Source organism: Phocoena phocoena, chromosome 17, assembly GCF_963924675.1.
Source record: "Phocoena phocoena chromosome 17, mPhoPho1.1, whole genome shotgun sequence".
Classification (NCBI taxonomy): Eukaryota; Metazoa; Chordata; class Mammalia; order Artiodactyla; family Phocoenidae; genus Phocoena; species Phocoena phocoena.
In genome coordinates, this window is record NC_089235.1 from 72,692,511 (window position 1) to 72,715,316 (window position 22,806).

Sequence of the window (22,806 nt, forward strand, 5' to 3'; positions counted from 1 at the left end):
CCCTTAAAAAGAGAGGAGCCGTATCCCAGAGGTCTCTTTACAGATTGGTTACAAAAGTTCATTGCAGGAGATCAATTTGCAAACCCAGACTTTCTGCCAGGCCACAGTTTCTGGCTTATCTTCTTCTCAGGCTTATCTCATTCAGAAGTTTTCCTCAGGGACCTCAGAGTGAGGCCACCTGGGCGGTGTGTTGGAGAGTGGTCCCTGGTTGGGCGCGTTCCTGTGAGAGAGCATCTTTGTCTTTCCCACACATGTGGTACATGCACGCACGCAGGGCTCTTCTGAACCCTCGCCCGAAGATGCCAGGAGTCCCCATTTTGCAATGTGCCTGATCAAATGCCAGAGAGGGGTTCCCTTTGTCATGACGCAGATAGAGAAGATGAGAGTTCAATTCTCCATGTGGCTTCTCTTGGCTTCTGGAAGATGTGGGGTTCCCCAGGGACCAGGAAACCGTGCCTTTCTGCAAGATCCCAGGTGACAGTTTGAACCTCTGTTACTTTGGGCAAACACCATGGTGTCTGTTCTCGGGCTAGTCTTCAAAGTACGGCGTCGACGAGAAGAAAGAGCTCTTTCTTTTGCTTCCACTGTACATCAAAGAGACGCTTTTCTTCTTTCGATCGAAGGAGGTGCTGTCATCCCCGGTCAGGGACAGGTAGGAGGCGATGCTTTCCCGAAGGCCGTAGCTGAAAAGGGACTCATCCACACTGAGTGGGTTCTCAGCCCCCTCCGGGTCATCTTGCCGTCTGCGAGTGGGCAGAAAGTAGACAGAGAAAGGGGCAAAAGAGAGGGACATAGTGGGATGGAGGACAAAAGAATGAGAAAAGGTAGAAAAACAAATGAAGAGCCTGGTTAATATATATCTAACATTCTAATTCTGCTTCTTGCATTTGCGGCTGTGTAATCTTGGAGAAATCACTCAACCTCTCTGAACTGCCATTTCCTTGGATGGCTAAAACGTCCAACTATAAATTTTAATGAATATTCTTCATGATATTTACAAGGAGGAGCTGTTTTATTCATTTCCCAGGCATTTCTGATGACTGATTTTCTTTGAATTTGCCAATGGGTTGTCTGGATCGGTGTTTAATTAATACAACAACTCCAACTACAGATAATTCCAACTACAGATACCCCTGAAAATGCAATAGCTGACAATCAAATAGGACAAATAAGGGAAGATTTTTTTTTCCCTTAAAAAAATGAAGTTGCCTTAGGATTTTGCTTGTATGTTTACCTTCAAGATTGTTTACAGTAATATTAAATTTGTACAAGATTGATTTGTGTGTTATTCTCTAATTGTTAGGATACTAACAATTAGAAAAAAGCAAGATGGTATCATTCAGCTAGAAAATATTCAGCTAACACCAAAGGAGGGCTCAATAAATGTTTGCACAACTGCGGGGACTGAGGCCATGGTGGGGAGTTGCTAGGGCCATGCCACCCGGGGCATGAGGCCTGAGGCTGGGTCTGCCTCCCAGGGGACAGTGGGATTCCTGGGGTCTGCATCTGCTCAGAGCGAGGGTTTAGCAGGGCCAGCGGTAACTGGCCATGGTGTTCACGTGCCAGGCTCACGTGCTGGTTTGGGGCTTACACGTTTGTTCATGGAGGACACACACACACACACACACACTCACACACATGCAGACACACACCTGGACGCCCTCTTCCAGTCAAAGGTCTTCTGGCGCAAGGTGACAGGTGTGTCGGGGGCCCTCACTGCCGGGGCAGCCGTGGTCTGAGTGAGGCAGGGTGTGGTCAGCACACAGCAGAGGCCGTCGGCCACCTCTGAGGAGGGAAGCAGAGAACCAGTCAGCGACTGTGGGATGCCCCGGCCAGTGTGAGGTGCGGGGCCCTGGATATTCACAAGGGGGAATGGGGGCTGAGATCTGAGAGGGGCTGAGAGTCACGTGCCCAGCTGTTGAAGAAATATTAACGTGTCCTGGGTACACACCATGCTTGGCTTGACACAAGTAAAGAGAAGGGTTTAGGATCCAGAATCCACCAAACTTGGGTTCGAGTTTTAGCTCTGCCCGGATAGTGAATCACCTTGACCCTCTCTGAACCTGTTTCCTCAATTGTTGGATGAGGGGACTGTGCTACTAAGAGAGAACAGCTGGCAGAGCACTCGCATGAGGGCCCAGACTCAGTGGCTTCACAGCAAGGTGCAGGGCCATCAGCTTCGGGTGAGCCTCCTGTGTGTGCGGCAGTGGGGGAGATGTGTGCAGTGTGTGTTCTCCCACAGCACACAGAAGGGGCTCAGTACAGCATGGGGCTAATGCATCTTTAGGAAGAAAGGGAGATAAAGGAAACAAGGAAAGAAGACAGAAAGGAAGGGAGAGAGAGAGGAGGGAGGGAGGGAGGAAGGAAGAAAGGGAGGAAGGAAGGGAGGGAGGAAGATGGAGAGAGAAGGAGGGAATGAGGTAGAGAGAGGGAGGGAGGGGAAGAAGCAAAGACAGAACAAAAAGGATAAAAGACACAGAAATAGGAGGAGAAAAAAGATAAAAGGCAAATGGAAAAAATGGACAAAGAAAAAAAGGAAGAAACATCTCTCTTCTCTACCCTAGATACAAAGAGGATGAAAATTAAATAAATCCTTTCCTTTTATCCCTCTGCTAGTAGGACATAGCTGAGTTTCCATGGTCCCCCACCTTTCCAGGAGCTTTAAGATAGAGCCTCCATCTCTTCGAAGCCTTCCCGTAGCCCACGACATCATGAGAAAGACTCGAGCCTGCTGGGCTCAGATGTTCTTACAGATGGAGGAGATTCTGTGTGGCCCTATTGAGGCCGAAGAGCGCAGTGGGTCTCATGTCCTGGGGGAGATGAGGTGGCCAAGGATGTGAGCTGCCACTGGCCTCTCAGCACAAGGCCACCCCAGCCCCGAGCACATAAATCACCAGGGTTTAGGAAGCTCATCGCCCCTAAGGCAGGCTCCACCTCCCAGCTTATTGATGCAGCTCTTGGGGTGTCCTTGCCAAAGAACAAAAGGTAATGGTAGCTGAAGAAGCAAGCCCAGGCTGTCAGAGGGTGGCAGTCAATAATGCTTCGTCTCCACGTGATTTTCCCTGTGAACTCAACTGTCCACCCACACTGGCTCACACTGAGAAATGTGAGATTGGACCCTGAGGTTACAGGGAGCTTAACTGGATGTGAATCTGAAATAATTACCTGTCACGGGTTGGAAATTGAAACGCCCTCCCAGATCAGGAGGCAAAGGAGACTGAGTCAGACACAAACACAAAAGAAACCAGCTGCAGTAGATAGCACAGGCGGGGGAACCTCCTTCCTTAGCAAGGTTAACACTTAGGCTGAGAAATACATTCTGGCACAGAAGAAGAGGACTAACGCTTCTGAGCACGGAGGCTGAGCCTGGTGCTGAGCGAGCTTGGCATGTGCCAGCTCAGGGAGCCCCGAGCCAGTCTGGGCCATCAGTACTGTTACATCCATTTGGGGAATGAAGAAACCAAGGCCCCTGGGGTCAGGATCACAGCCAGTTCACAGGCATTATTTTTTTTTGGTCCTAACAATAATCCTATGAGGCATTTTAATCCCCATTTTATAGATGCAGAAACTGAGGCTCTGAGATATTAAATAATTTTCCCAAGAGCACTGGATAATAAATATAAGTAACTCATAAAACAAAATCGTTCACGTCGCTTAGCGCACATCTTCTCTGATTCTGCGCCTTTAGGAAGAACCTGGTGGGACGTAAATTGGCCACATCATTCCCACCTTGAGGTCCTGAAGGCACCGGAAGCCTTTCAGGCCTCCATCCAGACCCTTTTCAGTCATTCACAGAGGTGACTGCTGACTGCGATCCCTGTGCTGATGCGATGGCCAGGGGTGCATTTTTGGAAGGCGCTGCTTCTGCCCTGGCGTGAGATCCTCGAGCGTCTGCGGCCTGGAAGCCGTGTGGACCTCCTGGTCCATAAAAATCTTTGCTGGGCCAGCATCCTTTTCATGTTTGCTTTTGTCTATGCAAAACTTATGGTCACCACACCTCTCAGATGATTCTTATTAAAAGCCAAATACCACAACCAAGTTTGACTCATGATCAGTAAAAGCTGACTGTTTCCAGGACTCCCTTCCTCTTTCATTTTTAGCTAAGCTGCTAGGTGTTTGGGTATCATGGGAGTAATACTTGTTATCATTTATTTTGCATCCTCCATGTGCCAGGCTGTGATAAACATGTTACGTTCACCTTCCGGTTCAATGATCATGACAACCACCTGCAGGGGGCGCTGCTCTCAGCCACCTTCCGTGAATGGGGATCCGGGGCTCTGAGAAGTGAAGGTATTTGCCCACGGTCTCACGGAGCCCATACCAGAGCCTGGGCCTGGGTCTCCATAGCGGCCATTCCTCCTTCCAGACCTGCACTTCTTCCAGGCCAGGTGTGATAACCCAGCCCCGTGGACTCCTCCTTTCACCTTGAAGTGCCCTTCAAGATCCCACATCCTAAAGAACCCAGGGTGTGGGGTCAGACATCCTGAGCCCGGAAGGGGGAAGATGCTTACAAAGGGAAAGCAGCTTCCTCTTCCTCCCTTTCACAAGGCAGAAGCAGGGAGGAGGGAGCCCTCCTGGCCGGGGAACAGTGGCTCACATAGCAGGAGCCCACGTCTGAGTGGCCGGCGCTCTCGTCAGCACTTTCCGTGCTCTAACTCAGCGGACCTCACAGCATCCGCGCGGTAGGAACAGTCAGCACCTGCATTATCTGGAGAAATGTGGGCACGAAGGTGGACCGCCAGCCCAAGGTTGCCCAGATCTGAGATATGAACACAAGAAGGTTCCAGAGCCAACTCTTAGAAATGCAGCCACCTTTTTACTATTTCTCCCTTTTCCATAGGATAAAACTCTAACTCCTGACCCGGCATTCAGGCCTTTCCCAATCTAACGCGAAGGTCCTCTTCCAACTCTGCACACTATATCATCGCCTCCATCAAACCCCACTCTGCTTCCACCATCCTGGAGGATGCGCCCCATCCTGGTCAGCATGAAACAGTTGGACTTCTCTCCTGGGCCCAGGGAGGACATATGGATGAACAAAGTATAATCCCTGGTGTCTAAGAGCTTGTTGGGAAACACAGACTAGTACACAGTTAACTAGGTCACTGGGCAGGACGCCCAGAGTTCTAGGGAGAAAAACACCTGACATGCTAGGAGAGCAGAGAAAACAGACCATTAGTTTTCTGACTCTTAGGGCTTCATCAAGGAAGTGGCTTCCTGTTGACCTTGAAGGTTGACGAGGATTTTGACATGCAGAAAAGGGGAAATGAGCGGCATTTCGGAACAAAGCCCCAGAGGCCCAAGCGTACAGTCCACTTAAGGAAGTGCAGACTGTCTGTGGTCGTGAATGTAGGGGCATCCTGATTCGTTTCACTTACAGGTAGAGAGGGGGTGAAGTTGAGGTTGGCTGCATTTTACTTACTTAGGCAGCCTTCACATTCAGTCTGTTTTAGCCTGAAATTTACAGTCTGAATTAAAAAGAAAAGAGCATATGAAGAAGCCAGGATGGGCAAGAGAGCAAAGTAAACCACCTGGCATGTCTTGGTGACCCGTGTGCAGCCTGGACTGAGTGTCCGGGGTAGGGGCGGTTAGCAAAGAGGGGCGTCATGTGTCGGTCCCAATGGAGTGTTTCTTACCAGAATAGTGGTTCACCAGGTCCTCCAGGCACTGGAAGGTGAGCCTTGGGGAAATGTAATACCAGTTGTTTGGCAGACGGAAGATGCGGTAATGCTTCACCTGCCGGTGTCTAACCGAGAGCGAATAAAAACCTGCAGGAAGTGGAGGACGAGTCAGTGGCATTCCATGTATCCCCACCCAAGGGCCGCCAGCTAAGGAGCCCGCCACCGCTGAGGCAGAGAGACCTTCTCAGCCTTGTGATATGATGGTGGTACCCAGACACACGCTTTTGTGTTTTGAGCAACAGCTACTCAAACCCTGTCTGCTTGGTTGTAGCTCACTCTTTAGAGACCCCAGGAGCATGGTATTTGAGCAGCCCAGTTGCATTAACCTTGTTGCAATGCAGGTGTTCAAATGCAAGGAATAAGTCTTCGCTTTGTGAGTTGCCATTCTGGGGGCTTCCACATCCTTTTGTGGGTCCTTAGACCAAATGCAATGACTAGAGTTGGGTTGCACCCTGTACATCCCGGATCTGCGGTCATTCTTGAGTCTTTCCCAAGTTCACGCTCCAAGATATTTGTGCTATCATTTTCCTCCGTCACACAGTTGAGGGGCCCTTACAGTTATGCCCCCTTTTCCTGGTCCGTTTTGCCTCTGACTTATGCTTGGTGTTCCCAGAAATTTAGGAACTGTGGCAGTTAAGATATTTTTCTGAGTATTCCTAAGCGACATGAAATGTGTTTAGTCTCCTTCAGCACCATGAGAGTAATGACCCAAGATGGGTTAATCAGAGTAGAACTTTGGGTGAGCACCCGCCACTACCTCTCTTAGCCTCGACTTCCCCAAATGGAAAGTGAGAGAATTGAGCTTAGGTCATGTTTAAGAGTCCTTCCTGCTCTGTCTTCTGAGGTTCGAGGAGTGAAAAGGCTGGCGAAGCAGTGAGATGGAGGGGCACTTGTACTTGCTGAGTTTTTGCTGCATGTGCTGGGCTGGGGGCTGAGCTATTCCATAGCAACGTCTCTGATGATTCTCAGAAAGACTCTGGGAGGTATTGTTCTCAAATACTATATAGACGGAGAAACTGAGGCTTGAGCACTGCGTGAAGTAGCCTGAGGCACACAGCTTGGAAGTGGCAGCCCCGGATGGGACCTTTGTCCCCCTAGAGCAGGCCTCCGAGCATTCTGCTGGGCGTCCCTCGCCGCTCTGTCCCAGGCCCGCCCTCTGAGTCAGTTCAGCATGTGTCTTCCGGTAATGTCAGCAGGGACTGGAAGTATGGTGAGTAGGTCAAGGGTAGCAGGTGGAAACTTAAGAGAACTTTGCATACCCAAGGGAGCAGGGCCTGGGCCCCCCACCTGGGCCCCAGCTCGGCCGCAGCTCGGACTGATTATTTTTAGATCAGCTCTGGCAACTCACATTGGGTCCGCCCCCGCCACGCCCCGGCCATGCCGGAGTCTGGGTCTCCTGCGTCGGGAGATCCCTGGGACCTGCACAGGAAGTTTTGCCTTTGCTTTGCTTTTGCTCTTACCCGGCTTATTCAGGTTTTGGAGAGAAAAGCTGTTCCTGGATTTTTAAAAAAATTTTAATCCACATATATGTGCTCCCTGCTTCCCCAAAGGAAAGCTGATGCCCATTTTGGTGGAGGGCTCCATCCGGCACCAGGTAGCTCTGGTGCTTAATAAGTGCTCAGGAAATAGTCTCAGATACCACATTTTCTCTTCTTTGATAGCGAACGTACAGGAAGCAGGCTAAGACCTTGAAAATATTTTCTATATTTAAGAAGTTAATATCAATTCTCAGTTAGCCTGAGTAAGCCCAGGCTTTTAATGTTTTGCTTCTGCGAGCTTAAGCGTATACGCCATTCCAGACACCTGCCAAGTATTTTCCTATTATTAATCCCATGTTATAAAGCAGGTAACTTAGGCTTAGAGAGAAGAGGTGACTTCTTAGTAATTCACGCAGGCCAAACTAGAGTTCGGGACCCTTGCTTCGAACCATGACAAAGCCCGGCTATTTCTTTTTCACTGAATTACTTAGTGCGTAGGATGTATGAAAATTAAAACAGTGAAGGTCGTGGTGAACCTGCTGGTCCCGATTCTCTAAGCTGCCTGATTTCATTGTAGGGCACAGCCAGGACGAAGAATGAGGGTCTGCTGTGTAGTGAGAACACAACAGGTCTGCCAGGCCTGCTGTGGGTCAGAGCCTGCACCAGCGACGGCCCCCCCAGCCCCAGGTCACTGCCCCCCGGCTTCGGTGCTGGACGCACTGATGGTGTGTGGGCTGCCGGAAGCTCACCGCGCCGGAGTGATTTGCATGCCTCATAGGAGGAGGGAACCTGAGCCAGGTAGTGAATGAGTCAGCCCGGAGCAAAGCCTGCATGTCTGACCCATGTACGGAAAGATGAATTGGAGGCTGCTCACCTCTCTTGGTCTCACTCTCCCTGATCATGAAGGAGCCGATCTTCGTGTCTGGCAGCTGCAGCAGCTCCTCAGCTTTGTCTCTGCCCAGCCCTTCAAACAGCCAGCTAGGGAGAAGAAAGACAGCCATGAGTATCCTGAATACACCCTCCCCCAAGAAAGACAGGAGGGATGCGGAAATGACCCAGGTCCAGCTAACATAAAACCCTCTGTTGGAATTAAAAAAAAAAAAAAAAAGAGCAAGGCAATCAATGGTTCATTCATTCATTTAATCTTTCAAATAAAATTTCCAAGTACACACTGCAAGCCAGGTGTTACATTGGATAATTAGGACACAGAGATGCACAAAGCATCTTTCTTAGCCTGTTTCTCAAATGCCAGCTGCACTGTGCCCGTTCCGTATTATATAAAAGCATCCTAAAATGTGATAAGGGACCTATTTGGTAGTTTATTTAATGTCTATGTCCCTGATACTCTGACTACCCGGCTCCTCCAGCCATGGGGGCAGGGACTGTGTCTGTCGTTTGAGGTTTTGCCTTTGTGTCCAGGTTATCAAGCTTGGTATATATCTGTGAGTGAATGAATGAATGAACATGAGAAAGGAAGGAAAGAAGGAAGGGAGGGAGGAAGGAAGGAAGGAAGGAAGGAAGGAAGGAAGGAAGGGAGGAAGGGAGGAAGGAAGGAAGGGAGGAAAGAAAAAAGAAAAAAATGGTGGTGCCTCATTTCACCACCTGATGCCCCACCTTGCATTCATTCTATTTCCTCCTTGTCTTCTCTTTTCAACATATTTTAAACTCAGTTGTCATTGCATGATGCATTTCCATATGTTTCTTGCTTTTTTTTCACTTAACAATTTAAAAAAGCGGTTGTAATACTGTAGTCCAGCTTTTCAATGTAATGTTCACCTTCCAGAGGAGAGTGGGCACTTTGAATACGCTTTAGAAAGCAGCTCGGGACACAAAGGAATCTGTGTTCTAAAGGGAAGGGCCCTTCTCATTTTTCAGACCAGGCTGGGCCAGATCTCAGCGTGGAAGGAAATGCCGTTAGCAGCTGGCTGGTATGTACTCGGAAGCAATTGTACATCCTTTTTTAACTGACTCTGTTTCAGTGAATGTGCTCTGGCTTTCAGTCACACGTCTGGATGAGTGCACGCTGTGACCAATATTAACACTCTCCCTGTGGCATGAAAGCGGGCCATTGACGGGGCTGGCTGAGGGCTCCTGAAGCACCGTGTGTGGGAAGACATGCAGGCATAACATCCCGTACCGTTTATTTATGTACTGGTCTCCAAGAAAGATTTTGTTACTAAGGTCATGATGACACCATATTCGGCCAAATAGTTCAACTATTCCCTTAGGTCTCCATAGTATGTGGCACATTAATTACTGCAGCATACATGACATTCATCCTTTCAAGTCCTGACATGAAATTCCACTTATAAATATGAAGACAATAAAACAATGACAGTAACAACAGCCGTGCATGAATACTAATTGTCGGCCACACACCATATTACGCACTTGAAGTCTAAGCCTCGTGTCAACCCCCTGAGACAGGTAGTATTGTCTCTCTTTCCCCGATGAAATACTGAGGGGCAGAGCAATTAAGTAATTTATCCAAGTTACCCACATTGCAACTTATAGAACTAGAATTGAGGTGCATTTTTCGAATTCCATAACCACTATGCTACAACACCTCTCTTCCTGTTATATATTTTAAGAACATTTATTGCATCTGCTAGATTGGAAGTGCTATAGTGTCAGGATTACATCTTATTCATCTGGGTTCCTCACTCCCTGCTCCTGCCAGCATTCAGCACCACATCTTCAACATGAAGGTATCCGTGCACGATTGCTAAGTGAATGGATGGATCAATGACACACAGCTGATGAGAAGAGTTCCATGACTCACTTCTCCTTCAGAACATAACTCTCATAGTAGCTACTGCCCCGCCTCCGCTCAGCTTTGTCATCCTAAGCACAGAGACAATTTTGGGTATTCATCATCAAAATCAGTAACGCTGCAAAGAATTGCACTGAATTCTATGCTTCAAATATTCAGGCAGTTTGCTCTGCTTCCCCAGGTGAGCAGGTGTCATGCAGAGTCCTTCTCTGCCTGTAAGGAAGTTATTTCTGGATCCCTCAAATGGAAAGTGGAGTTCCCTTCTCCCTTCCTATATGCCAAGGTCTGGCCTTGGTAGCCCGACAGATGAGGAGACTGTGGCTCAAGGAGGTTAAGGAAGTTTTCCGAGGCCCCACCAAGGAAGCAGGGCTGAGACACACCTGTCCTGGCCTGGGTGTGCTGGCCACCAGGGCCACCGTCCTGTCACAACTGCAGGGGAAAGCAACGTCCTTGCTTTCTCATCTGCTGTGCCCAGTTATTTAAAGGGTCTCCTTTTCTGCTTGACTTCTCCATTTGTCAGGTTGGGTACATAAGCGTTTTTGTCAGAGCCTGTTCTCTGTGTTCTGGATACGAATTGGTAAGAATGTAGCTAATACGTACTGAGTGCTGATGGTAATGCCAGGGATGGTTTCAAGAAGTCTCCATGTATTGTCCTATCTCATTCTCCTAACAACTCTAGACTTGTCCCACTACTGTATATTATTATTCCTATCATTCTATACTATGATCTCTGTTTGACGCGTGAGGAAAGGAGACTGATTCTTAGAATGTTGAACAACTTGCCCACTGTCACACAGCCAGTAAGTGACGGAGGCAGGGTTTGAACTTAGACTGACTTTTGGCTGCTGCACCCTGTGGTCACAGTTCCTGAATCCTTGTTGCTCCAGGAACACCGCATTAGAGCTGCAAGGTCCATCATTTGTCTTACTATTGAGGAAATCGAGTCTCAGAGGGGGGAAGGTTAGCCCAAGGTCGCACCATTCCTTAGGGACTGAGCTGAGAGTAGAAGTGACCCTCTCGAACCAATACCTTCCTTGCCACTGTCCCAGGCTGGGATCTCTCTATGCAGATGTCTGAGTCACTTGCATAAAGATTATGCTTTATTGATGCTATTTTGGAAATGTACTCACCCATGGTAAACTCTGGCCACACATATTCCAGGAATGTAGCTCTCTCGACCAGTGCTAAGGGAAATGGCTTTCCACCAGCCCCCTTCACTAGAAGGACAAGAACAAATAGAAAAGAGTGAATAGGGGAGTGTCAAAATGAATGAACGAATGAAGAGAGTAATCAGATTTAGCCTGGGATACATTGGGATGTTCCTTTTTTAAGGTCTGTCAATGGCCATGTTAACTGGAATCTCTCCCTATGATAATTTAGTTTTTAAGTGTATCTCCCCCATTCTGAGCTAACAGGAAATCTTCCCACAAGTTGGCAATAGCCACCTTTCAGGGATGAGCAGATGCTGTTTCCAGCTGATCTTCCACAGTTGGAGGTTTTTTAAAAATAAGCGTTTGCTATGCTGAAATAGACCCTGAGATTTAACCAAGATAGTTTCGCATGTCTACATCAATGAGGATCTAAATAAAAGGTGCTCAGAGCCCCTATTTCTTTTATAGCCTATTTCAAATCATGGAGAGACAACAGGCTAGAAGGCAATACCTTTCTGTTTATCATCAGAAGTTTTTTTCAGACCTCTGTGTCCTCTTTCTGAGTCTGCACTAATATATAATATCAACCCTGTCTGTGTCTGGGAGATGAGGCCAACATAAGAAGAAGACGTTGGATCATAAAGCGCCTCAAAAGCCAAGTTAAGGAATTAAATTTTATCCATCAGGCAATGGGGAGCCATGGAAGGCTCTAGAGTACTGGCAGCACTAAGGAGGATTAAGCATGAAGGCCTGCTGTATGGGCCAAATTTCTCACCTCACAACAGGACCAGGGCCCATGTGGAATTGGACAGCTATAGCTAAAATCTAATGATTCCCACCAAAATCGAGTTCTTCTTTTGGGGGCTTTGTAGAAGTTTTGGAAAGCTCACTCACTCAGAAATCACACGCAGTTTCTCCCCACGGCGGAATATCGGGGGGCTGATGTCAGGAGACGGGTAGTCACTCAGCACAGCCAGGAAGTCGCTGTCCAGTCCTGGGGAAACAAAGGCAAAGGGGATGTAGAGGCAGAGGTAAGATCTTCCTGGGGACTTTTCAGCTAAAGACACTTGATTGTTTTGAAACAGCAGTTTTCAGCTGGTCCTCCTCTCTTCAGGGATGGTGAGACAGGATGCTTGAAGGAACCCAGAGGGTCAGGTGACCTACTCTCATGATCAAGTCTGCCCTGGCCCTGACCTTCTCATCTGAGAAATGGGGATCCAGAGGTCCTTGAGCTGAGGTCACAAGATCTGACTCCATGGTCCGCCCCTGTGTCTACTGATCCATATAATCTTGGGCAAGTCCTAGAATGCCTCCTAGCCTTGATTTTCCCATCTTTAAAATGGGGCTAATAATACCTCTTTCCAGGATTTTTTTTTTATGAGATAAGATGAAAGTATGTAGCAGCATCCATGAATAATGAGATGCTGTGAAAACCTCCCATCTTATTACCATCACCTCAGGTACCCTCCTTGGGGCTTGTGGGCCCCATGTCTGCACCGTATCAGGGTTGGGGTGTCGGGCTTAGGCTCTGTGAGTTCTGAGGACCCACCAGGGTCAGGAGATATTAACTCTGAAGCTCAACAAAGCCCTTCTTCCTTGTAGAATGGAAGGTACCGTGTCGGGAATCTACTTAATAGGGACTTCTGCTGGGGAGGGAAGGTGAAAGAAAAATTAAGTACTCATCATACATATGTTGAAGGTAATTCTGGTGAAGTTTTGAAAAGGAAAGCATGCTCTCTCGTTCATTCTGGTTCAGGTGACTACAGCTTACTGTAGACTACAGATAAAGAGATAGCATGAGAGTTCACGTTTTGACACTAAACAAAGCCTTGTTTCACAGCCTTAGTGATTTGCCGTAATTCAGATCACTTAGCTGCAGGGGAATATCGGGGTATGTCTTTGGGGAAATAGCATATCCTACAAATTGGCAAATTCAGTCATTGTTTGCTGTGATGTTGCGTTGATCAGTCTGTCTGCTGGCTGGGCATCTGAACTCAAAATTCTGGGTAACATACCATTTATTCATTCATTCGCCAATTATTTATTGAGCACCTACTGTGGGCCAAGCATGGCGAACAAAGCAAGCCAAGTCTCCCTGCTGTCACGGAGCTCACGTTCTAGAGAATACGCCAATAATGGGGAGAGGGGTCATTCCCCGCCCCCTTCACCCCAAGAAAATCTGTAGAAATTCCAGCCAGCACTTGGGCACCTCAGGCTTGGTGGCCACTTTCTAGGATCCAGACACCCTCATGCGGGACCTCTAGCCCCTGCCCCTTAGAGCCCACATGTCCTGTAGTCTCCAACTCACATGTCCCCTATCAGACTAAGTCGAAAGAGAGCTTAAGTATGAGGATGAATAAGAATAAATGAGAAACGAGTGATCGCTGTGGAAGAGCGCACTCAGACAGCTTGTTCACTTGGGGAAGCTGAGTCACAGACAGTGAGATGGAAATCAAGTGATTCACGGTGGCCACAGTCAGTGAAAGCAGGGAGGGCTCATGAGAAGGAGTGGAGTCGCCAGGGAAGGGCTGACAGCGAGGCCTCTGACCTTCCCTGAGCCTGTGCGGAGGCCTCCCCACACTCCGCTTTGCTATAAAAAGAGTTCTTCCCTTGTGTAGCTCTGGCCCAGTCCAATAATTAGAGGTGGCACTGCAGTTGGGCTTGAAGCCCGGAGTCCTGAGTTTTAATAAGGGATGGGTCCAGACTTGGTGGGACACGAAGCCTATACACATTTGGAGGTCCTCTTTAAGAAAAAGAGCACGAAATTGCTGATACAGTGTTAGGTAGGGGCCCTAGGAAGGTGCTGGGCAGTGAGTGGGGCCTGGTACATAGGGTTTGACCAGCTGCCCGGTAAATCGGCCCCGGTTCTGAGGCTGATTTGCCACTCTGAGAGTGGACCCATTTTCCCCTCTGAGGTGTGGGTTAGTCTGGGAAATGAGGGGTTGGAAAATGCTTTCATGATGGAAATCTGTCCTTCCTGGACTAATTGCTCCCAAATATGAAAGGACCAGTTAGTAACGTGGTCTCCACTGCCTCTGAAGCTGTGAGATAGGCCGTTGTGTTTTTCTCAGCCAGCCAGGTTCCCTCATCCTCAGAGCCTGTGAACAGTCTGTACCCTCTGCCTGAACTACAGTACACTCTGCTGTCCCCTTTCTCACCCTTCCTGCGTCTATCAACTCAGAGGTCACCTCCCAGAGGGGAGGCTAGTCCGATGCTCAGGAGAGGCCCAGCCCTCCTCTTGCACCCCCTCTCGGGCCCTGGGCTTTTCCTTAGAGGCAATCAGCCAGGGTTGTGTGTGTTTTTGCATTTGTGTGGCTGTGAGGGAATGGCTGTGAACCTCAGGAGGAGCTGTCTTGTGGCCCCTAGCCCAGCACCGGTCCTGTCCCACCCAGAATGCCCAAGGCGGGTTTACCAAATGAAAACATGAAGAGGTCCCCATGCTACTAGGCCCTTGGAAAGTGCTACTGGGCTAAGGTTTTAAAGGGTCCAGGAGAAGGGAACCCGACCTGCAGCAGGCAGCATGGGGTGGGGAGGTCATCACAGAACCAGCCCCTTTTGAAAAACAAGTGTGGAAATGAGAGGCACAGCATTTATCTGTGCCGATAATGGAAACTTGAAACACGTTGTGTGTCTACAAGAGGGGCTGGGCCTTTGATCTCTGATTCAAGGGTAAGGCTGTGAAACAGAACAACCGTCTTTTCATAATGCTAAAAACAGAAACAAAAACAAAATCCCATTATAAAAAAATTATTTCAATCGGGGAAAACAGGCTTAAGGGGCTGGAGAGTTTCAATTTTACAATAACAGAGTTGAGTTTCCTGTGGAATTTTCGTAATAATGATTTTTTTTATAGCTATGACACAAACATTGCTGAGAAAATCTTGCAATGGAGCTTCCGCTTCAAGGTTATGGACTTTGCGTGGTCATTTGCCAGGGATTTCAGGTCCATCCCTATCACCTTTTTCCCCAGCATTGGAAAAACAGAAGACAAAGTCAGTGGAAGATAGAAAGTTCAGTTTGTACTTTTGTGGGAAGGGCGGCCATTCTAAGCAAGGTCGGGGGCCAGGATCCCAGCTAAGTCTTTCCTGAGCTTAGGTCCCTATGGTGAAATAAACGCAAGATAGGAAATTTAAGTTCGCTCATAAAGTTCAAACACATTATTATGGACTTCTGGAGCCCCTGGCTTTGTGGAGAGCAGAGCATTTGAATTAAGTCAGATAAATGAGTGATACAGGGAAGCGGAGCTCAGAGGAAGCAGATGGGATTATGGCAGAGTCAAGACAAGGAAACAGATTAAGTGAAGAATACTGTGCGGGGCAGACAAAAGAGAATCTGGGGAGAATTTTCGGGAGAGAGAACCGGCTTTGAAATAAATCAGGCCTGGCTTAAATTCCACCTCCTCAACTTAATTGTTCTGCGAGCTGGAGAAAGATTTATTTTTAACCAATCTGAGCTTGATTTCTTCATGTATAAAACTGGGAAATATCAAAATGGGCTTCATCTGATTGGGTTAGGATTCATGAGGAAGTGTCTGTATAGAGCCTGCCTCAATCAGTGGCAGCTGGTATCATGTTTATGGCACAGGGTAGGGTTATCATGCCGTAATGCAAGGCCAGTCTCAGCCAGTAGTGTTCTAAATTTTGAAAAGCCTCTAGTCCCATACATTTGAAAATATTCTTATCTTCTAAAAACAAACTCCGTTTGCTGAGAACAGAAGATGAAATTCAAGAGACCAAATATTGATGATAGCTCAACTCAGAAATGAATCAGATTGAACACTGCACAAAAGTGTAAAATAGGAAATGAATCCAAAAAAGGAAGGAGACTGAGGCAGAACTTACTAGCGACAAATATTATGTGGTCAAAAGAGGAGAGGCCCTTTTTCTGCATTATTATTCCTTACAGTAGTATTATCATTTCTTTTAAAATGCTGAAAATCTTTTAGTAGATCCCATTTATAACCATCTTGCGAAAGCAGCCATTCTTTACTTCCTTTGCTCCAATACAATGCTGTGGAACATATATTCTTACTTAAAGGGTGAAGGAACCAAGGCTTGGGGGCATGTTAGGAAAATGTCTAGGGGAGAGCATGAGGGTTTCCAAGCTCACGGTCAGGTGCCTAAGCCACTCAGGCCTTTTTGAGACGTAGTTACCAGGCTCTTCCCAGTTGATCTTGACCCCTGACAGGCTGAGACAAAGGCTGATGTGAGGGAGCCTTCAGAGCTGGCACAAGGAGCTCAGTGCCGCTGGCAGGAGAGGAGTAACCAACCCAGTGAGTTCAGCTTCTGCTTTTGCATTTCCTTGAGTCATGCTCAAACTCACGGCCTCGGGAGGGATGAAAGCAGGCCTTACTTTTAGTATCTTTTACTGGAAATACACCCGCCACCCCCCAAACACACACCGAAACAATAAGACAGGGCTAGGCAGACTGGCCTGATAGAAGATCTACTGAGTTCTCTTGGTTACCACGAACCACTTGTACCTGTGGGTCCTGTATTACGGGCTGGAAAGTGAGACCCAGTGGCCCAGAAAGCTCTTGGCTTCTCCATCGCTCAGATGGGGCAGAATGGGACTGAGCAGACCTCTCAGATAGTACAGCCAGGTGGAGAGTCTTGCCAAGAACACACAACCAGTAAGTTGAGGGCCTCGTTTCGGAACCAGGTAACCTATCAGCAGAGGACGCAGACCCCATTCTTGATGACCTGGTCTTCTCCTGGTCACAACTGAGTACCACCTACACTACCACTTACTTAATAGCATTTCTCTTCATGTTAAATTCAGTTTCAAAAAACCTTTAGTCCCCTCCTAAGCAATGTGAAATCAGGGGTTTGATGGACTAATCATAATTTGTATGGTATCCATTAAGTATACGAACATTGTACATTCAATATAAACGTTCAATTATCATGTCGCACCTAAAGCCATAGTATGTACCAGCAGTGGGGTAAGTGAGACCGGATGGGAAACCTGCATCTAGTCAAAGATCTGACGCGGTTCCCGTCTGTGTCCCTCACAAGGGCACTTGAGTGTCTGTGTCATTAAATCTGGTGACCATGCTCTCTCTCACTCCAGAAAACACGTGTGCTTCTTGCAAGTCCGTCCCCTCCAGGCACGTGATGCGTGGGTGAAGAGGGGGGACTAGATTCAGGCCACTGACTTCAAATCCCAGCCGTATGGCCTCGGGCAAGTAACTAACCCTGTTCGTCCCTCAGTTTCCTCAACTGCCAAGTTGAAACGATAATGATAATCGGGATCACCCCTGCACTGTGTGAGGATCCAGGGTGTCTAAAGCACGTGGCATGCGCAGGCACATCCGAGCACCACTCGAATTACCCCCATGTTACCAATGAGGACAGAGAGACCCTAGGGAGACAGCTGGCTTCTCTCTCTCTCTCTTTCTCTCTCTCCTTGTGTGCTGGTGTAGGGGTAGCTCTGTGGTCTGCAAGTTTTAGGGGACTTAAGATGCACCAGGGGGCTTGTACGAAATCAGGTGTGGGGCTCCCTCCCGCCACCCCTGGATTCCCACAAGCAGGTCTAGGGTGGGGCTCAGGAATCTGCAGTTTTGATGATTACCCAGGGGATCGAGGCAGGTGGTCTGAGCACCACTCACTGAGAAGTATTCTGCTGTCTCTGAGGTTCCCTGCCCCCTCTTCCTCCCCCAGAGCCCCACCCGCCCCTCTTTCCACCCACCCTGGCAGCAACCTCGATGCTATGTAAATGCACAGTTTAGCATTATTTCCATCCTTGCACAGAAGGGGGTCTGGGTTTGTGTTACCACCTCTGCCAGTGAGATCTCACTTTAGGCCAGGGCAATAAGAAGATAAGGAACGGGGAGGGGAAAAGATCAAGCAATGTGACTGAAAGCTCTTTTTAAGGTGGAAATATGCTATTTTCCTACTCCTTGGGAGTTCCCTGGCTCTCATTCAACTTTGTACCGCCTATGTTGGGCCCAAAACAGGAGTCTGAACCATGTGTAGAATTTGCAGAGAAAATGAGCTATGTGGGATGATTTGGAAACTAGTCACGGAATCCCCAATTCTATCACTTTAAAACTTTTTTGGGGGGAAGGCCATTTAGACACAGCCTAGTGCAATCAGATAGCCTTAAATGGAGTTAAATAAAAAAAAAAGTTCTTCTACCCACATGTATCAGGTAGCTGCTTTGTGCTGCCATTACTGCTGGGGAGGGATCGCTCTGATCTCCATGTGAGAGCCTCCCTCGTGGGAGGCTGTGTGACTTACCTGTGGTCAGGTAGCTCCCAGGGGACAATACGAGAAGCCCAACAAGGTCATTTGACTTCCAGACCTGCCCTATTTCCATCAAGCCCTGCTACCTCTCTGGGTTTGTGATATTCATCTCTGGGAACCAGACGAATCAGGAATGTTCTTGAAAGCTTAGTTTAGGAGAAAACCGATGGGCAAACCCATATTCCAAAGCATTCACAATCCTGCTCAGGACACTTGTTGGTCTAGAAATCCACAGGTTGGCCTCCTGCTGACCCCTGTGCGGGGTCTGGGGCCTCAGGCCCGCCACTCAGGCTGATGTCAGAGGAAGCACTAATTGTTTGTTGGCCCAAAGCAATGCACTCCCGCGTGACCTCCTAGTATTTGAGACCAATCAAATGAGTAAGCAGGAGTGTTACCTGAGAGGTGCTTGTTCCATGAAAACCCACATTCTTTACATCATTTGAATCAAGACTAATTAATGCAGCATCAACTGTACCACCTGTCCCTTATTCAACTAGGTGTCAGAGAAAAGAGGAAATCAAGTCAGGACTGATCGCAAAGGAAACTTCTCAGGGGCGGGGGGTGGAAAAGCCGCCCCCCACCAGCGCTTGATGTGGTTGTGCCTGGGTCACACACTGGGTGCGACCTGGGGAATTCTCCGAACCAGGGGGCGGAGGGGCGGGGAGACCCCTCTCCCTCCTCTCTAGAGGTGACCTCCCACCCATGCAGTGGAAAAAGAGAAACTTATTTCATGACGATTTGCATTGAGAAAATAAAGGCAAATGGGCAAGTCCGTGGAGGCCCGTGTTTTCATGGGGTTTGCTCAAGCATGCCGCCCCTGCCAGCCCCGTGGGAGGGGCGACCACACACGATGGGCTCGTGGGCGGTGCCTCCCCTGCCCTGGAGCTGGCGCCCCCGGCCTGGCAGTGTCGGTCCTCCAGAAGTGGCCATGACCAGAGGAGGAGACTGAGACTTGAGATGGGTTGGAGGAGGTGAGGGAAGGGGCCCAGGTCCTCCCCCACGGCAGCAGGAGGACTGCACGCAGCTCTGAGCTTTGCATCGGAGGGAAAAGCTTCCCCCGCTTGCTCGGGGGGCCCACGGCGCAGCTCCAGCTAATCATGTGGTCCCATCTCCGGGAACATTCTTCCTGTCTTCCCCCACTTCTGTCTGGGAGGGGTATCGAGGAGCTGGAAAGGAGGGTTGCTAGAATCGCCCCGCATTTTACTGGAGCTGGGGACAGAGCAGGAGGGTCTCTGCATGGTCACTTGGGGACATCTGAGGAGTCATGAGACTGTGCATAAGTTGGGGGTCTCCGCTTTGGAAAAAGTGAGAAGGCGGCTCCTTTCTGAAGGGCCCCGGCAGTCACGGAGTGAGTGGCAGGCAGCGTCATGGCACCTGGCTCCGTCCCCGCTCCGCCCGTGGGGAGCTGTGCTCGGCACACACCATGCTGGGCGTCTGTGCCTGTGAACGTGGCCCAGTTCAGTGCTGCAGGGGATATGGTGGAACCAGCTGGGGTCACCCCCACCAGGAGGGAGGGACCAGGCCCCGAGTACTGTGATGTAAGGCGGGAGGCCCAAGTGTCCCAAATCCCCCACGACTCACCCTGGGGACACTGATGGGTCACCCATCCTCCTGACCATCCCCTTCCTAACTCCTCAAGGACCCACAGGTGCACCCACACTGTCCTGCTAGGAAATAAAGGTGAGGGTGTTGGTGGCCACCAGCACCCCTGAACCTGGAGCTCGATGGCTTTGCTCTCAGCCTTATATGAGCTACAAGGAAATTTTAATAATTAAATTCCTATTTTTTAATTTGTATTGTTTGAGTTTCAAATTTATAATCTCTAATATCATAAATGCTTACCTTATGTTACATGCCTAAATCATCATTGCGGATGTCCCCTCCCAGCTCTCGGGCCATCCCTGAACGAGACTCTGTAGCTTTGGGGGAATGGCTCAGCCTGGCATCTCTGGGAAGAGCTGATTCTTGTCATCCTCAACTAACCCATCACATTGTGCCTTCCCCCTAGAACGCCTGTCCCCTGTGATCCTACCAACGGATACAAGGTTTCCTGTACTTTCAGGAAGATTTCCTAGGGCTAGTGGCTAGCTAGCTTCGTAAAGTTACACTGAAAACACTCCAGCAGAGCTTTGATAACATTATATACCCATGATAATATTATATACCCATGATAGTATCATATACTCATGATAGTATTATATACCCATCATAATATTATATCACAGCTGGCAGGCTATGGTACGAAAGAGCCTAGGTTTCAGAACCAGACCCACCTGGCTTGTAAATCTGACTCTACCAATAGCTAATATACAAATTACATTTGCTTTGTGGGCCTCAGTTTCACCACCTATAAAATAAAAGGATCAGGGCTTCCCTGGTAGCACAGTGGTTAAGAATCTGCCTGCCAACACGGGGGACACAGGTTCGATCCCTTGTCCAGGAGGATCCCACATGCCGCGGAGCAGCTGGGCCTGTGCGCCACGGCTGCCGAGCCTGTGCTCTGGAGCCTGTGAGCCACAGCTGCTGAGGCCCGTGCGCCTGGGGCCCATGCTCCACAACAGGAGAGGCCACCACAATGAGAAGCCCACGCACAGCAACGAGGACCCAATGCAGCCAAAAATAAATAAATAAATTTACTTAAAAAAAATAAAAGGATCGAACCAGCTGCTTCGAAGGTCCATCGCAAAGTGCCAGCGATTCGGCATCCTTCCGGGACACCATTGTGGCTCTTTTTTTAACATTTAACTACAAACATGTTAACGCAAGCAAAGCGAGAGAGACAAGTATAAGGAAGCCCAACGTACCCACTGCCCTGTTTTAACAGCTCTCAGCACCCGCATTGCCCCGTCTTCGCCAAAGAAGCCAGACTTACCCTCTGGGCTAGGCAGAGGCCTCTCGGGAGGCGCCGGGGTAGATCGCATGCTGTTTCCCATTTTTCTCTCTCCCCGGGCTGTCGAAGCCACTCGAAGCCAATGGCTCAGGGGATCCACACGGAGAGTGAGCCACGAGCCCTCTGGGTGGAGAATGACCCAGTTTAGAGTACATCCTGCATCATTTTTTCAGGCAGCTCCCTTCTTGAAAGGCGGGTGTTTTTATGTGAAGATGAGATTCGTGAAAGTTGGTTACATTTGTGCAGCTCTACTTCTTTTATCAAGGGAATGACAGAGAAAAACCACAGAGAGGGAAGTTGCTAGCAAGTGCTGTCGGTGGAGAAAGCTTCCATTCCTCTGCACGGCTGACAGCAAGCAGCCAGCAGTGTTTGTGTGACAGACTGAGTGCCTTTCAGATCCCCCCACCCTGCCTCTCCTGAGCCCTGACCCTCAACTCTCAGGGTCCTGGCATTTGGAGCTCTTAAAACTCAGGAGTTATGTGGCTCCACAATCAAAAGGGGGTGAGAAGAGGGTACTTTCTGTTTCCACTTTCTCTCTTCTGTTGGAGTTTCTCAACATGCTCTAAGCAACGGTGACAAGTGAAAAACCCTGACAATACACTTTGTTGGCTGCCTGCTTCCCGTGCTGCTACAGCACTCTGACACCTGCTGTTACTTTTGACTATCATAGAATCTCTGCATCCCTAACCCCATTTTGCAGAAAGGAAAACTGAGTCTCAGAGAAGGTAAGGATTTTGCCCAAGGTCACACAGCGTGTAACCGGAGAGCTGGGATTTGACTGGCTGAGGCTAAGTCTCCGGTTTGTTCCATAACGTTCAAATTCTGGCTCTGCACGTGCAAGCTAGGTGACCTCGGGCAAGTTCTCGACCTTTTCCTGACTGTTTCAGGGAATAATAATAAAACAACATTGGGTTGTGGCTGCAACGTTAATAGATAAAGCCTGTGAAACACTTAGAACACGACCCGGCATAAAATCCTTGTAGGTTATTGCCATTTACTGTGTGTTTTCTGTTAGTCCATAGTGAGAAAAGCTTGAATTCTGGGTCTTTGTATAAGTATTTTGGAAAAGGACTTAAATGATTCCAGCATAGACGTGTCCTCCCGGGCTGCCTGAGGCACAGAGAAGAAGGCCACATCCTTAGACAGAACTATTTCTGTCTCCTGGGGACAAAGACAGTTGATGGGGCAGAATCCCCCAGCTGGTGTCCATCCCACTGGGAAACTTGCATTCCACCCCATTGTTTGTCTCCAGTTTAAGATCAATGCCTCATGAGTTTGAAAGGGTCCCAAAGTCAGCTAGTCCAACCCCCAGCCTGGCCTTACATCCTTCCTTTATGCATTACAGTTTCAGATACTCGAAAGATGGATGCTCTCAGAGCAAGGCCTTTCCGAGGCTGAGGGAGATCTGCACCGCTTCCTAACTGGGGGGAGGGGATACCTGGTATATTATGAAACAAGGAAAACCAGAGTGAGTGTTCTTTGAAAGTTAATCTATTTTAACTACTTACATGGACAGTTTATCACTTACAGCTCAAGCCAAGAGACTGTAGTGTCATTGTGCTGTCCCCAAGATAATGGCAAGACTT

At 48.7% G+C, this 22,806-nt stretch overlaps 2 protein-coding genes across 3 annotated transcripts in view; one reads left to right on the forward strand and one right to left on the reverse strand.

The window, feature by feature from the left end:
* TG (thyroglobulin) overlaps window positions 1-22,806 on the forward strand; it is a 243,760-nt gene that overhangs the window by 153,908 nt on the left and 67,046 nt on the right. The window lies entirely within an intron of this gene.
* On the reverse strand, window positions 530-21,269 carry SLA (Src like adaptor). Of its 2 annotated transcripts, XM_065895451.1 has the most exons (7): window positions 21,203-21,263; window positions 11,978-12,077; window positions 11,063-11,149; window positions 8,034-8,137; window positions 5,637-5,768; window positions 1,653-1,785; window positions 530-743 (listed from the first exon to the last, which is right to left on the reverse strand). In XM_065895451.1, the coding sequence occupies exons 1-7, from the start codon at window positions 21,261-21,263 to the stop codon at window positions 530-532; spliced, it is 831 nt and encodes a 276-aa protein (XP_065751523.1). The 2 variants fall into 2 exon arrangements, with proteins under 2 accessions (XP_065751523.1, XP_065751524.1); XM_065895452.1 differs by lacking the exon at window positions 5,637-5,768 and having other exon boundaries at window positions 21,203-21,269.

Coding starts and splice junctions, on each gene's coding strand:
- SLA (XM_065895451.1), bottom strand. CDS start 21,263: ATGGGAAACAGCATGCGATCTACCCCGGCGCCTCCCGAGAGGCCTCTG. Junction 11,150..11,977: donor AAACTGCGTGTGATTTCTGA/GTGAGTGAGCTT, acceptor TTGTCCTTCTAG/TGAAGGGGGCTGGTGGAAAG. Junction 1,786..5,636: donor CCTGGTGAACCACTATTCTG/GTAAGAAACACT, acceptor TTCCCTCCTCAG/AGGTGGCCGACGGCCTCTGC.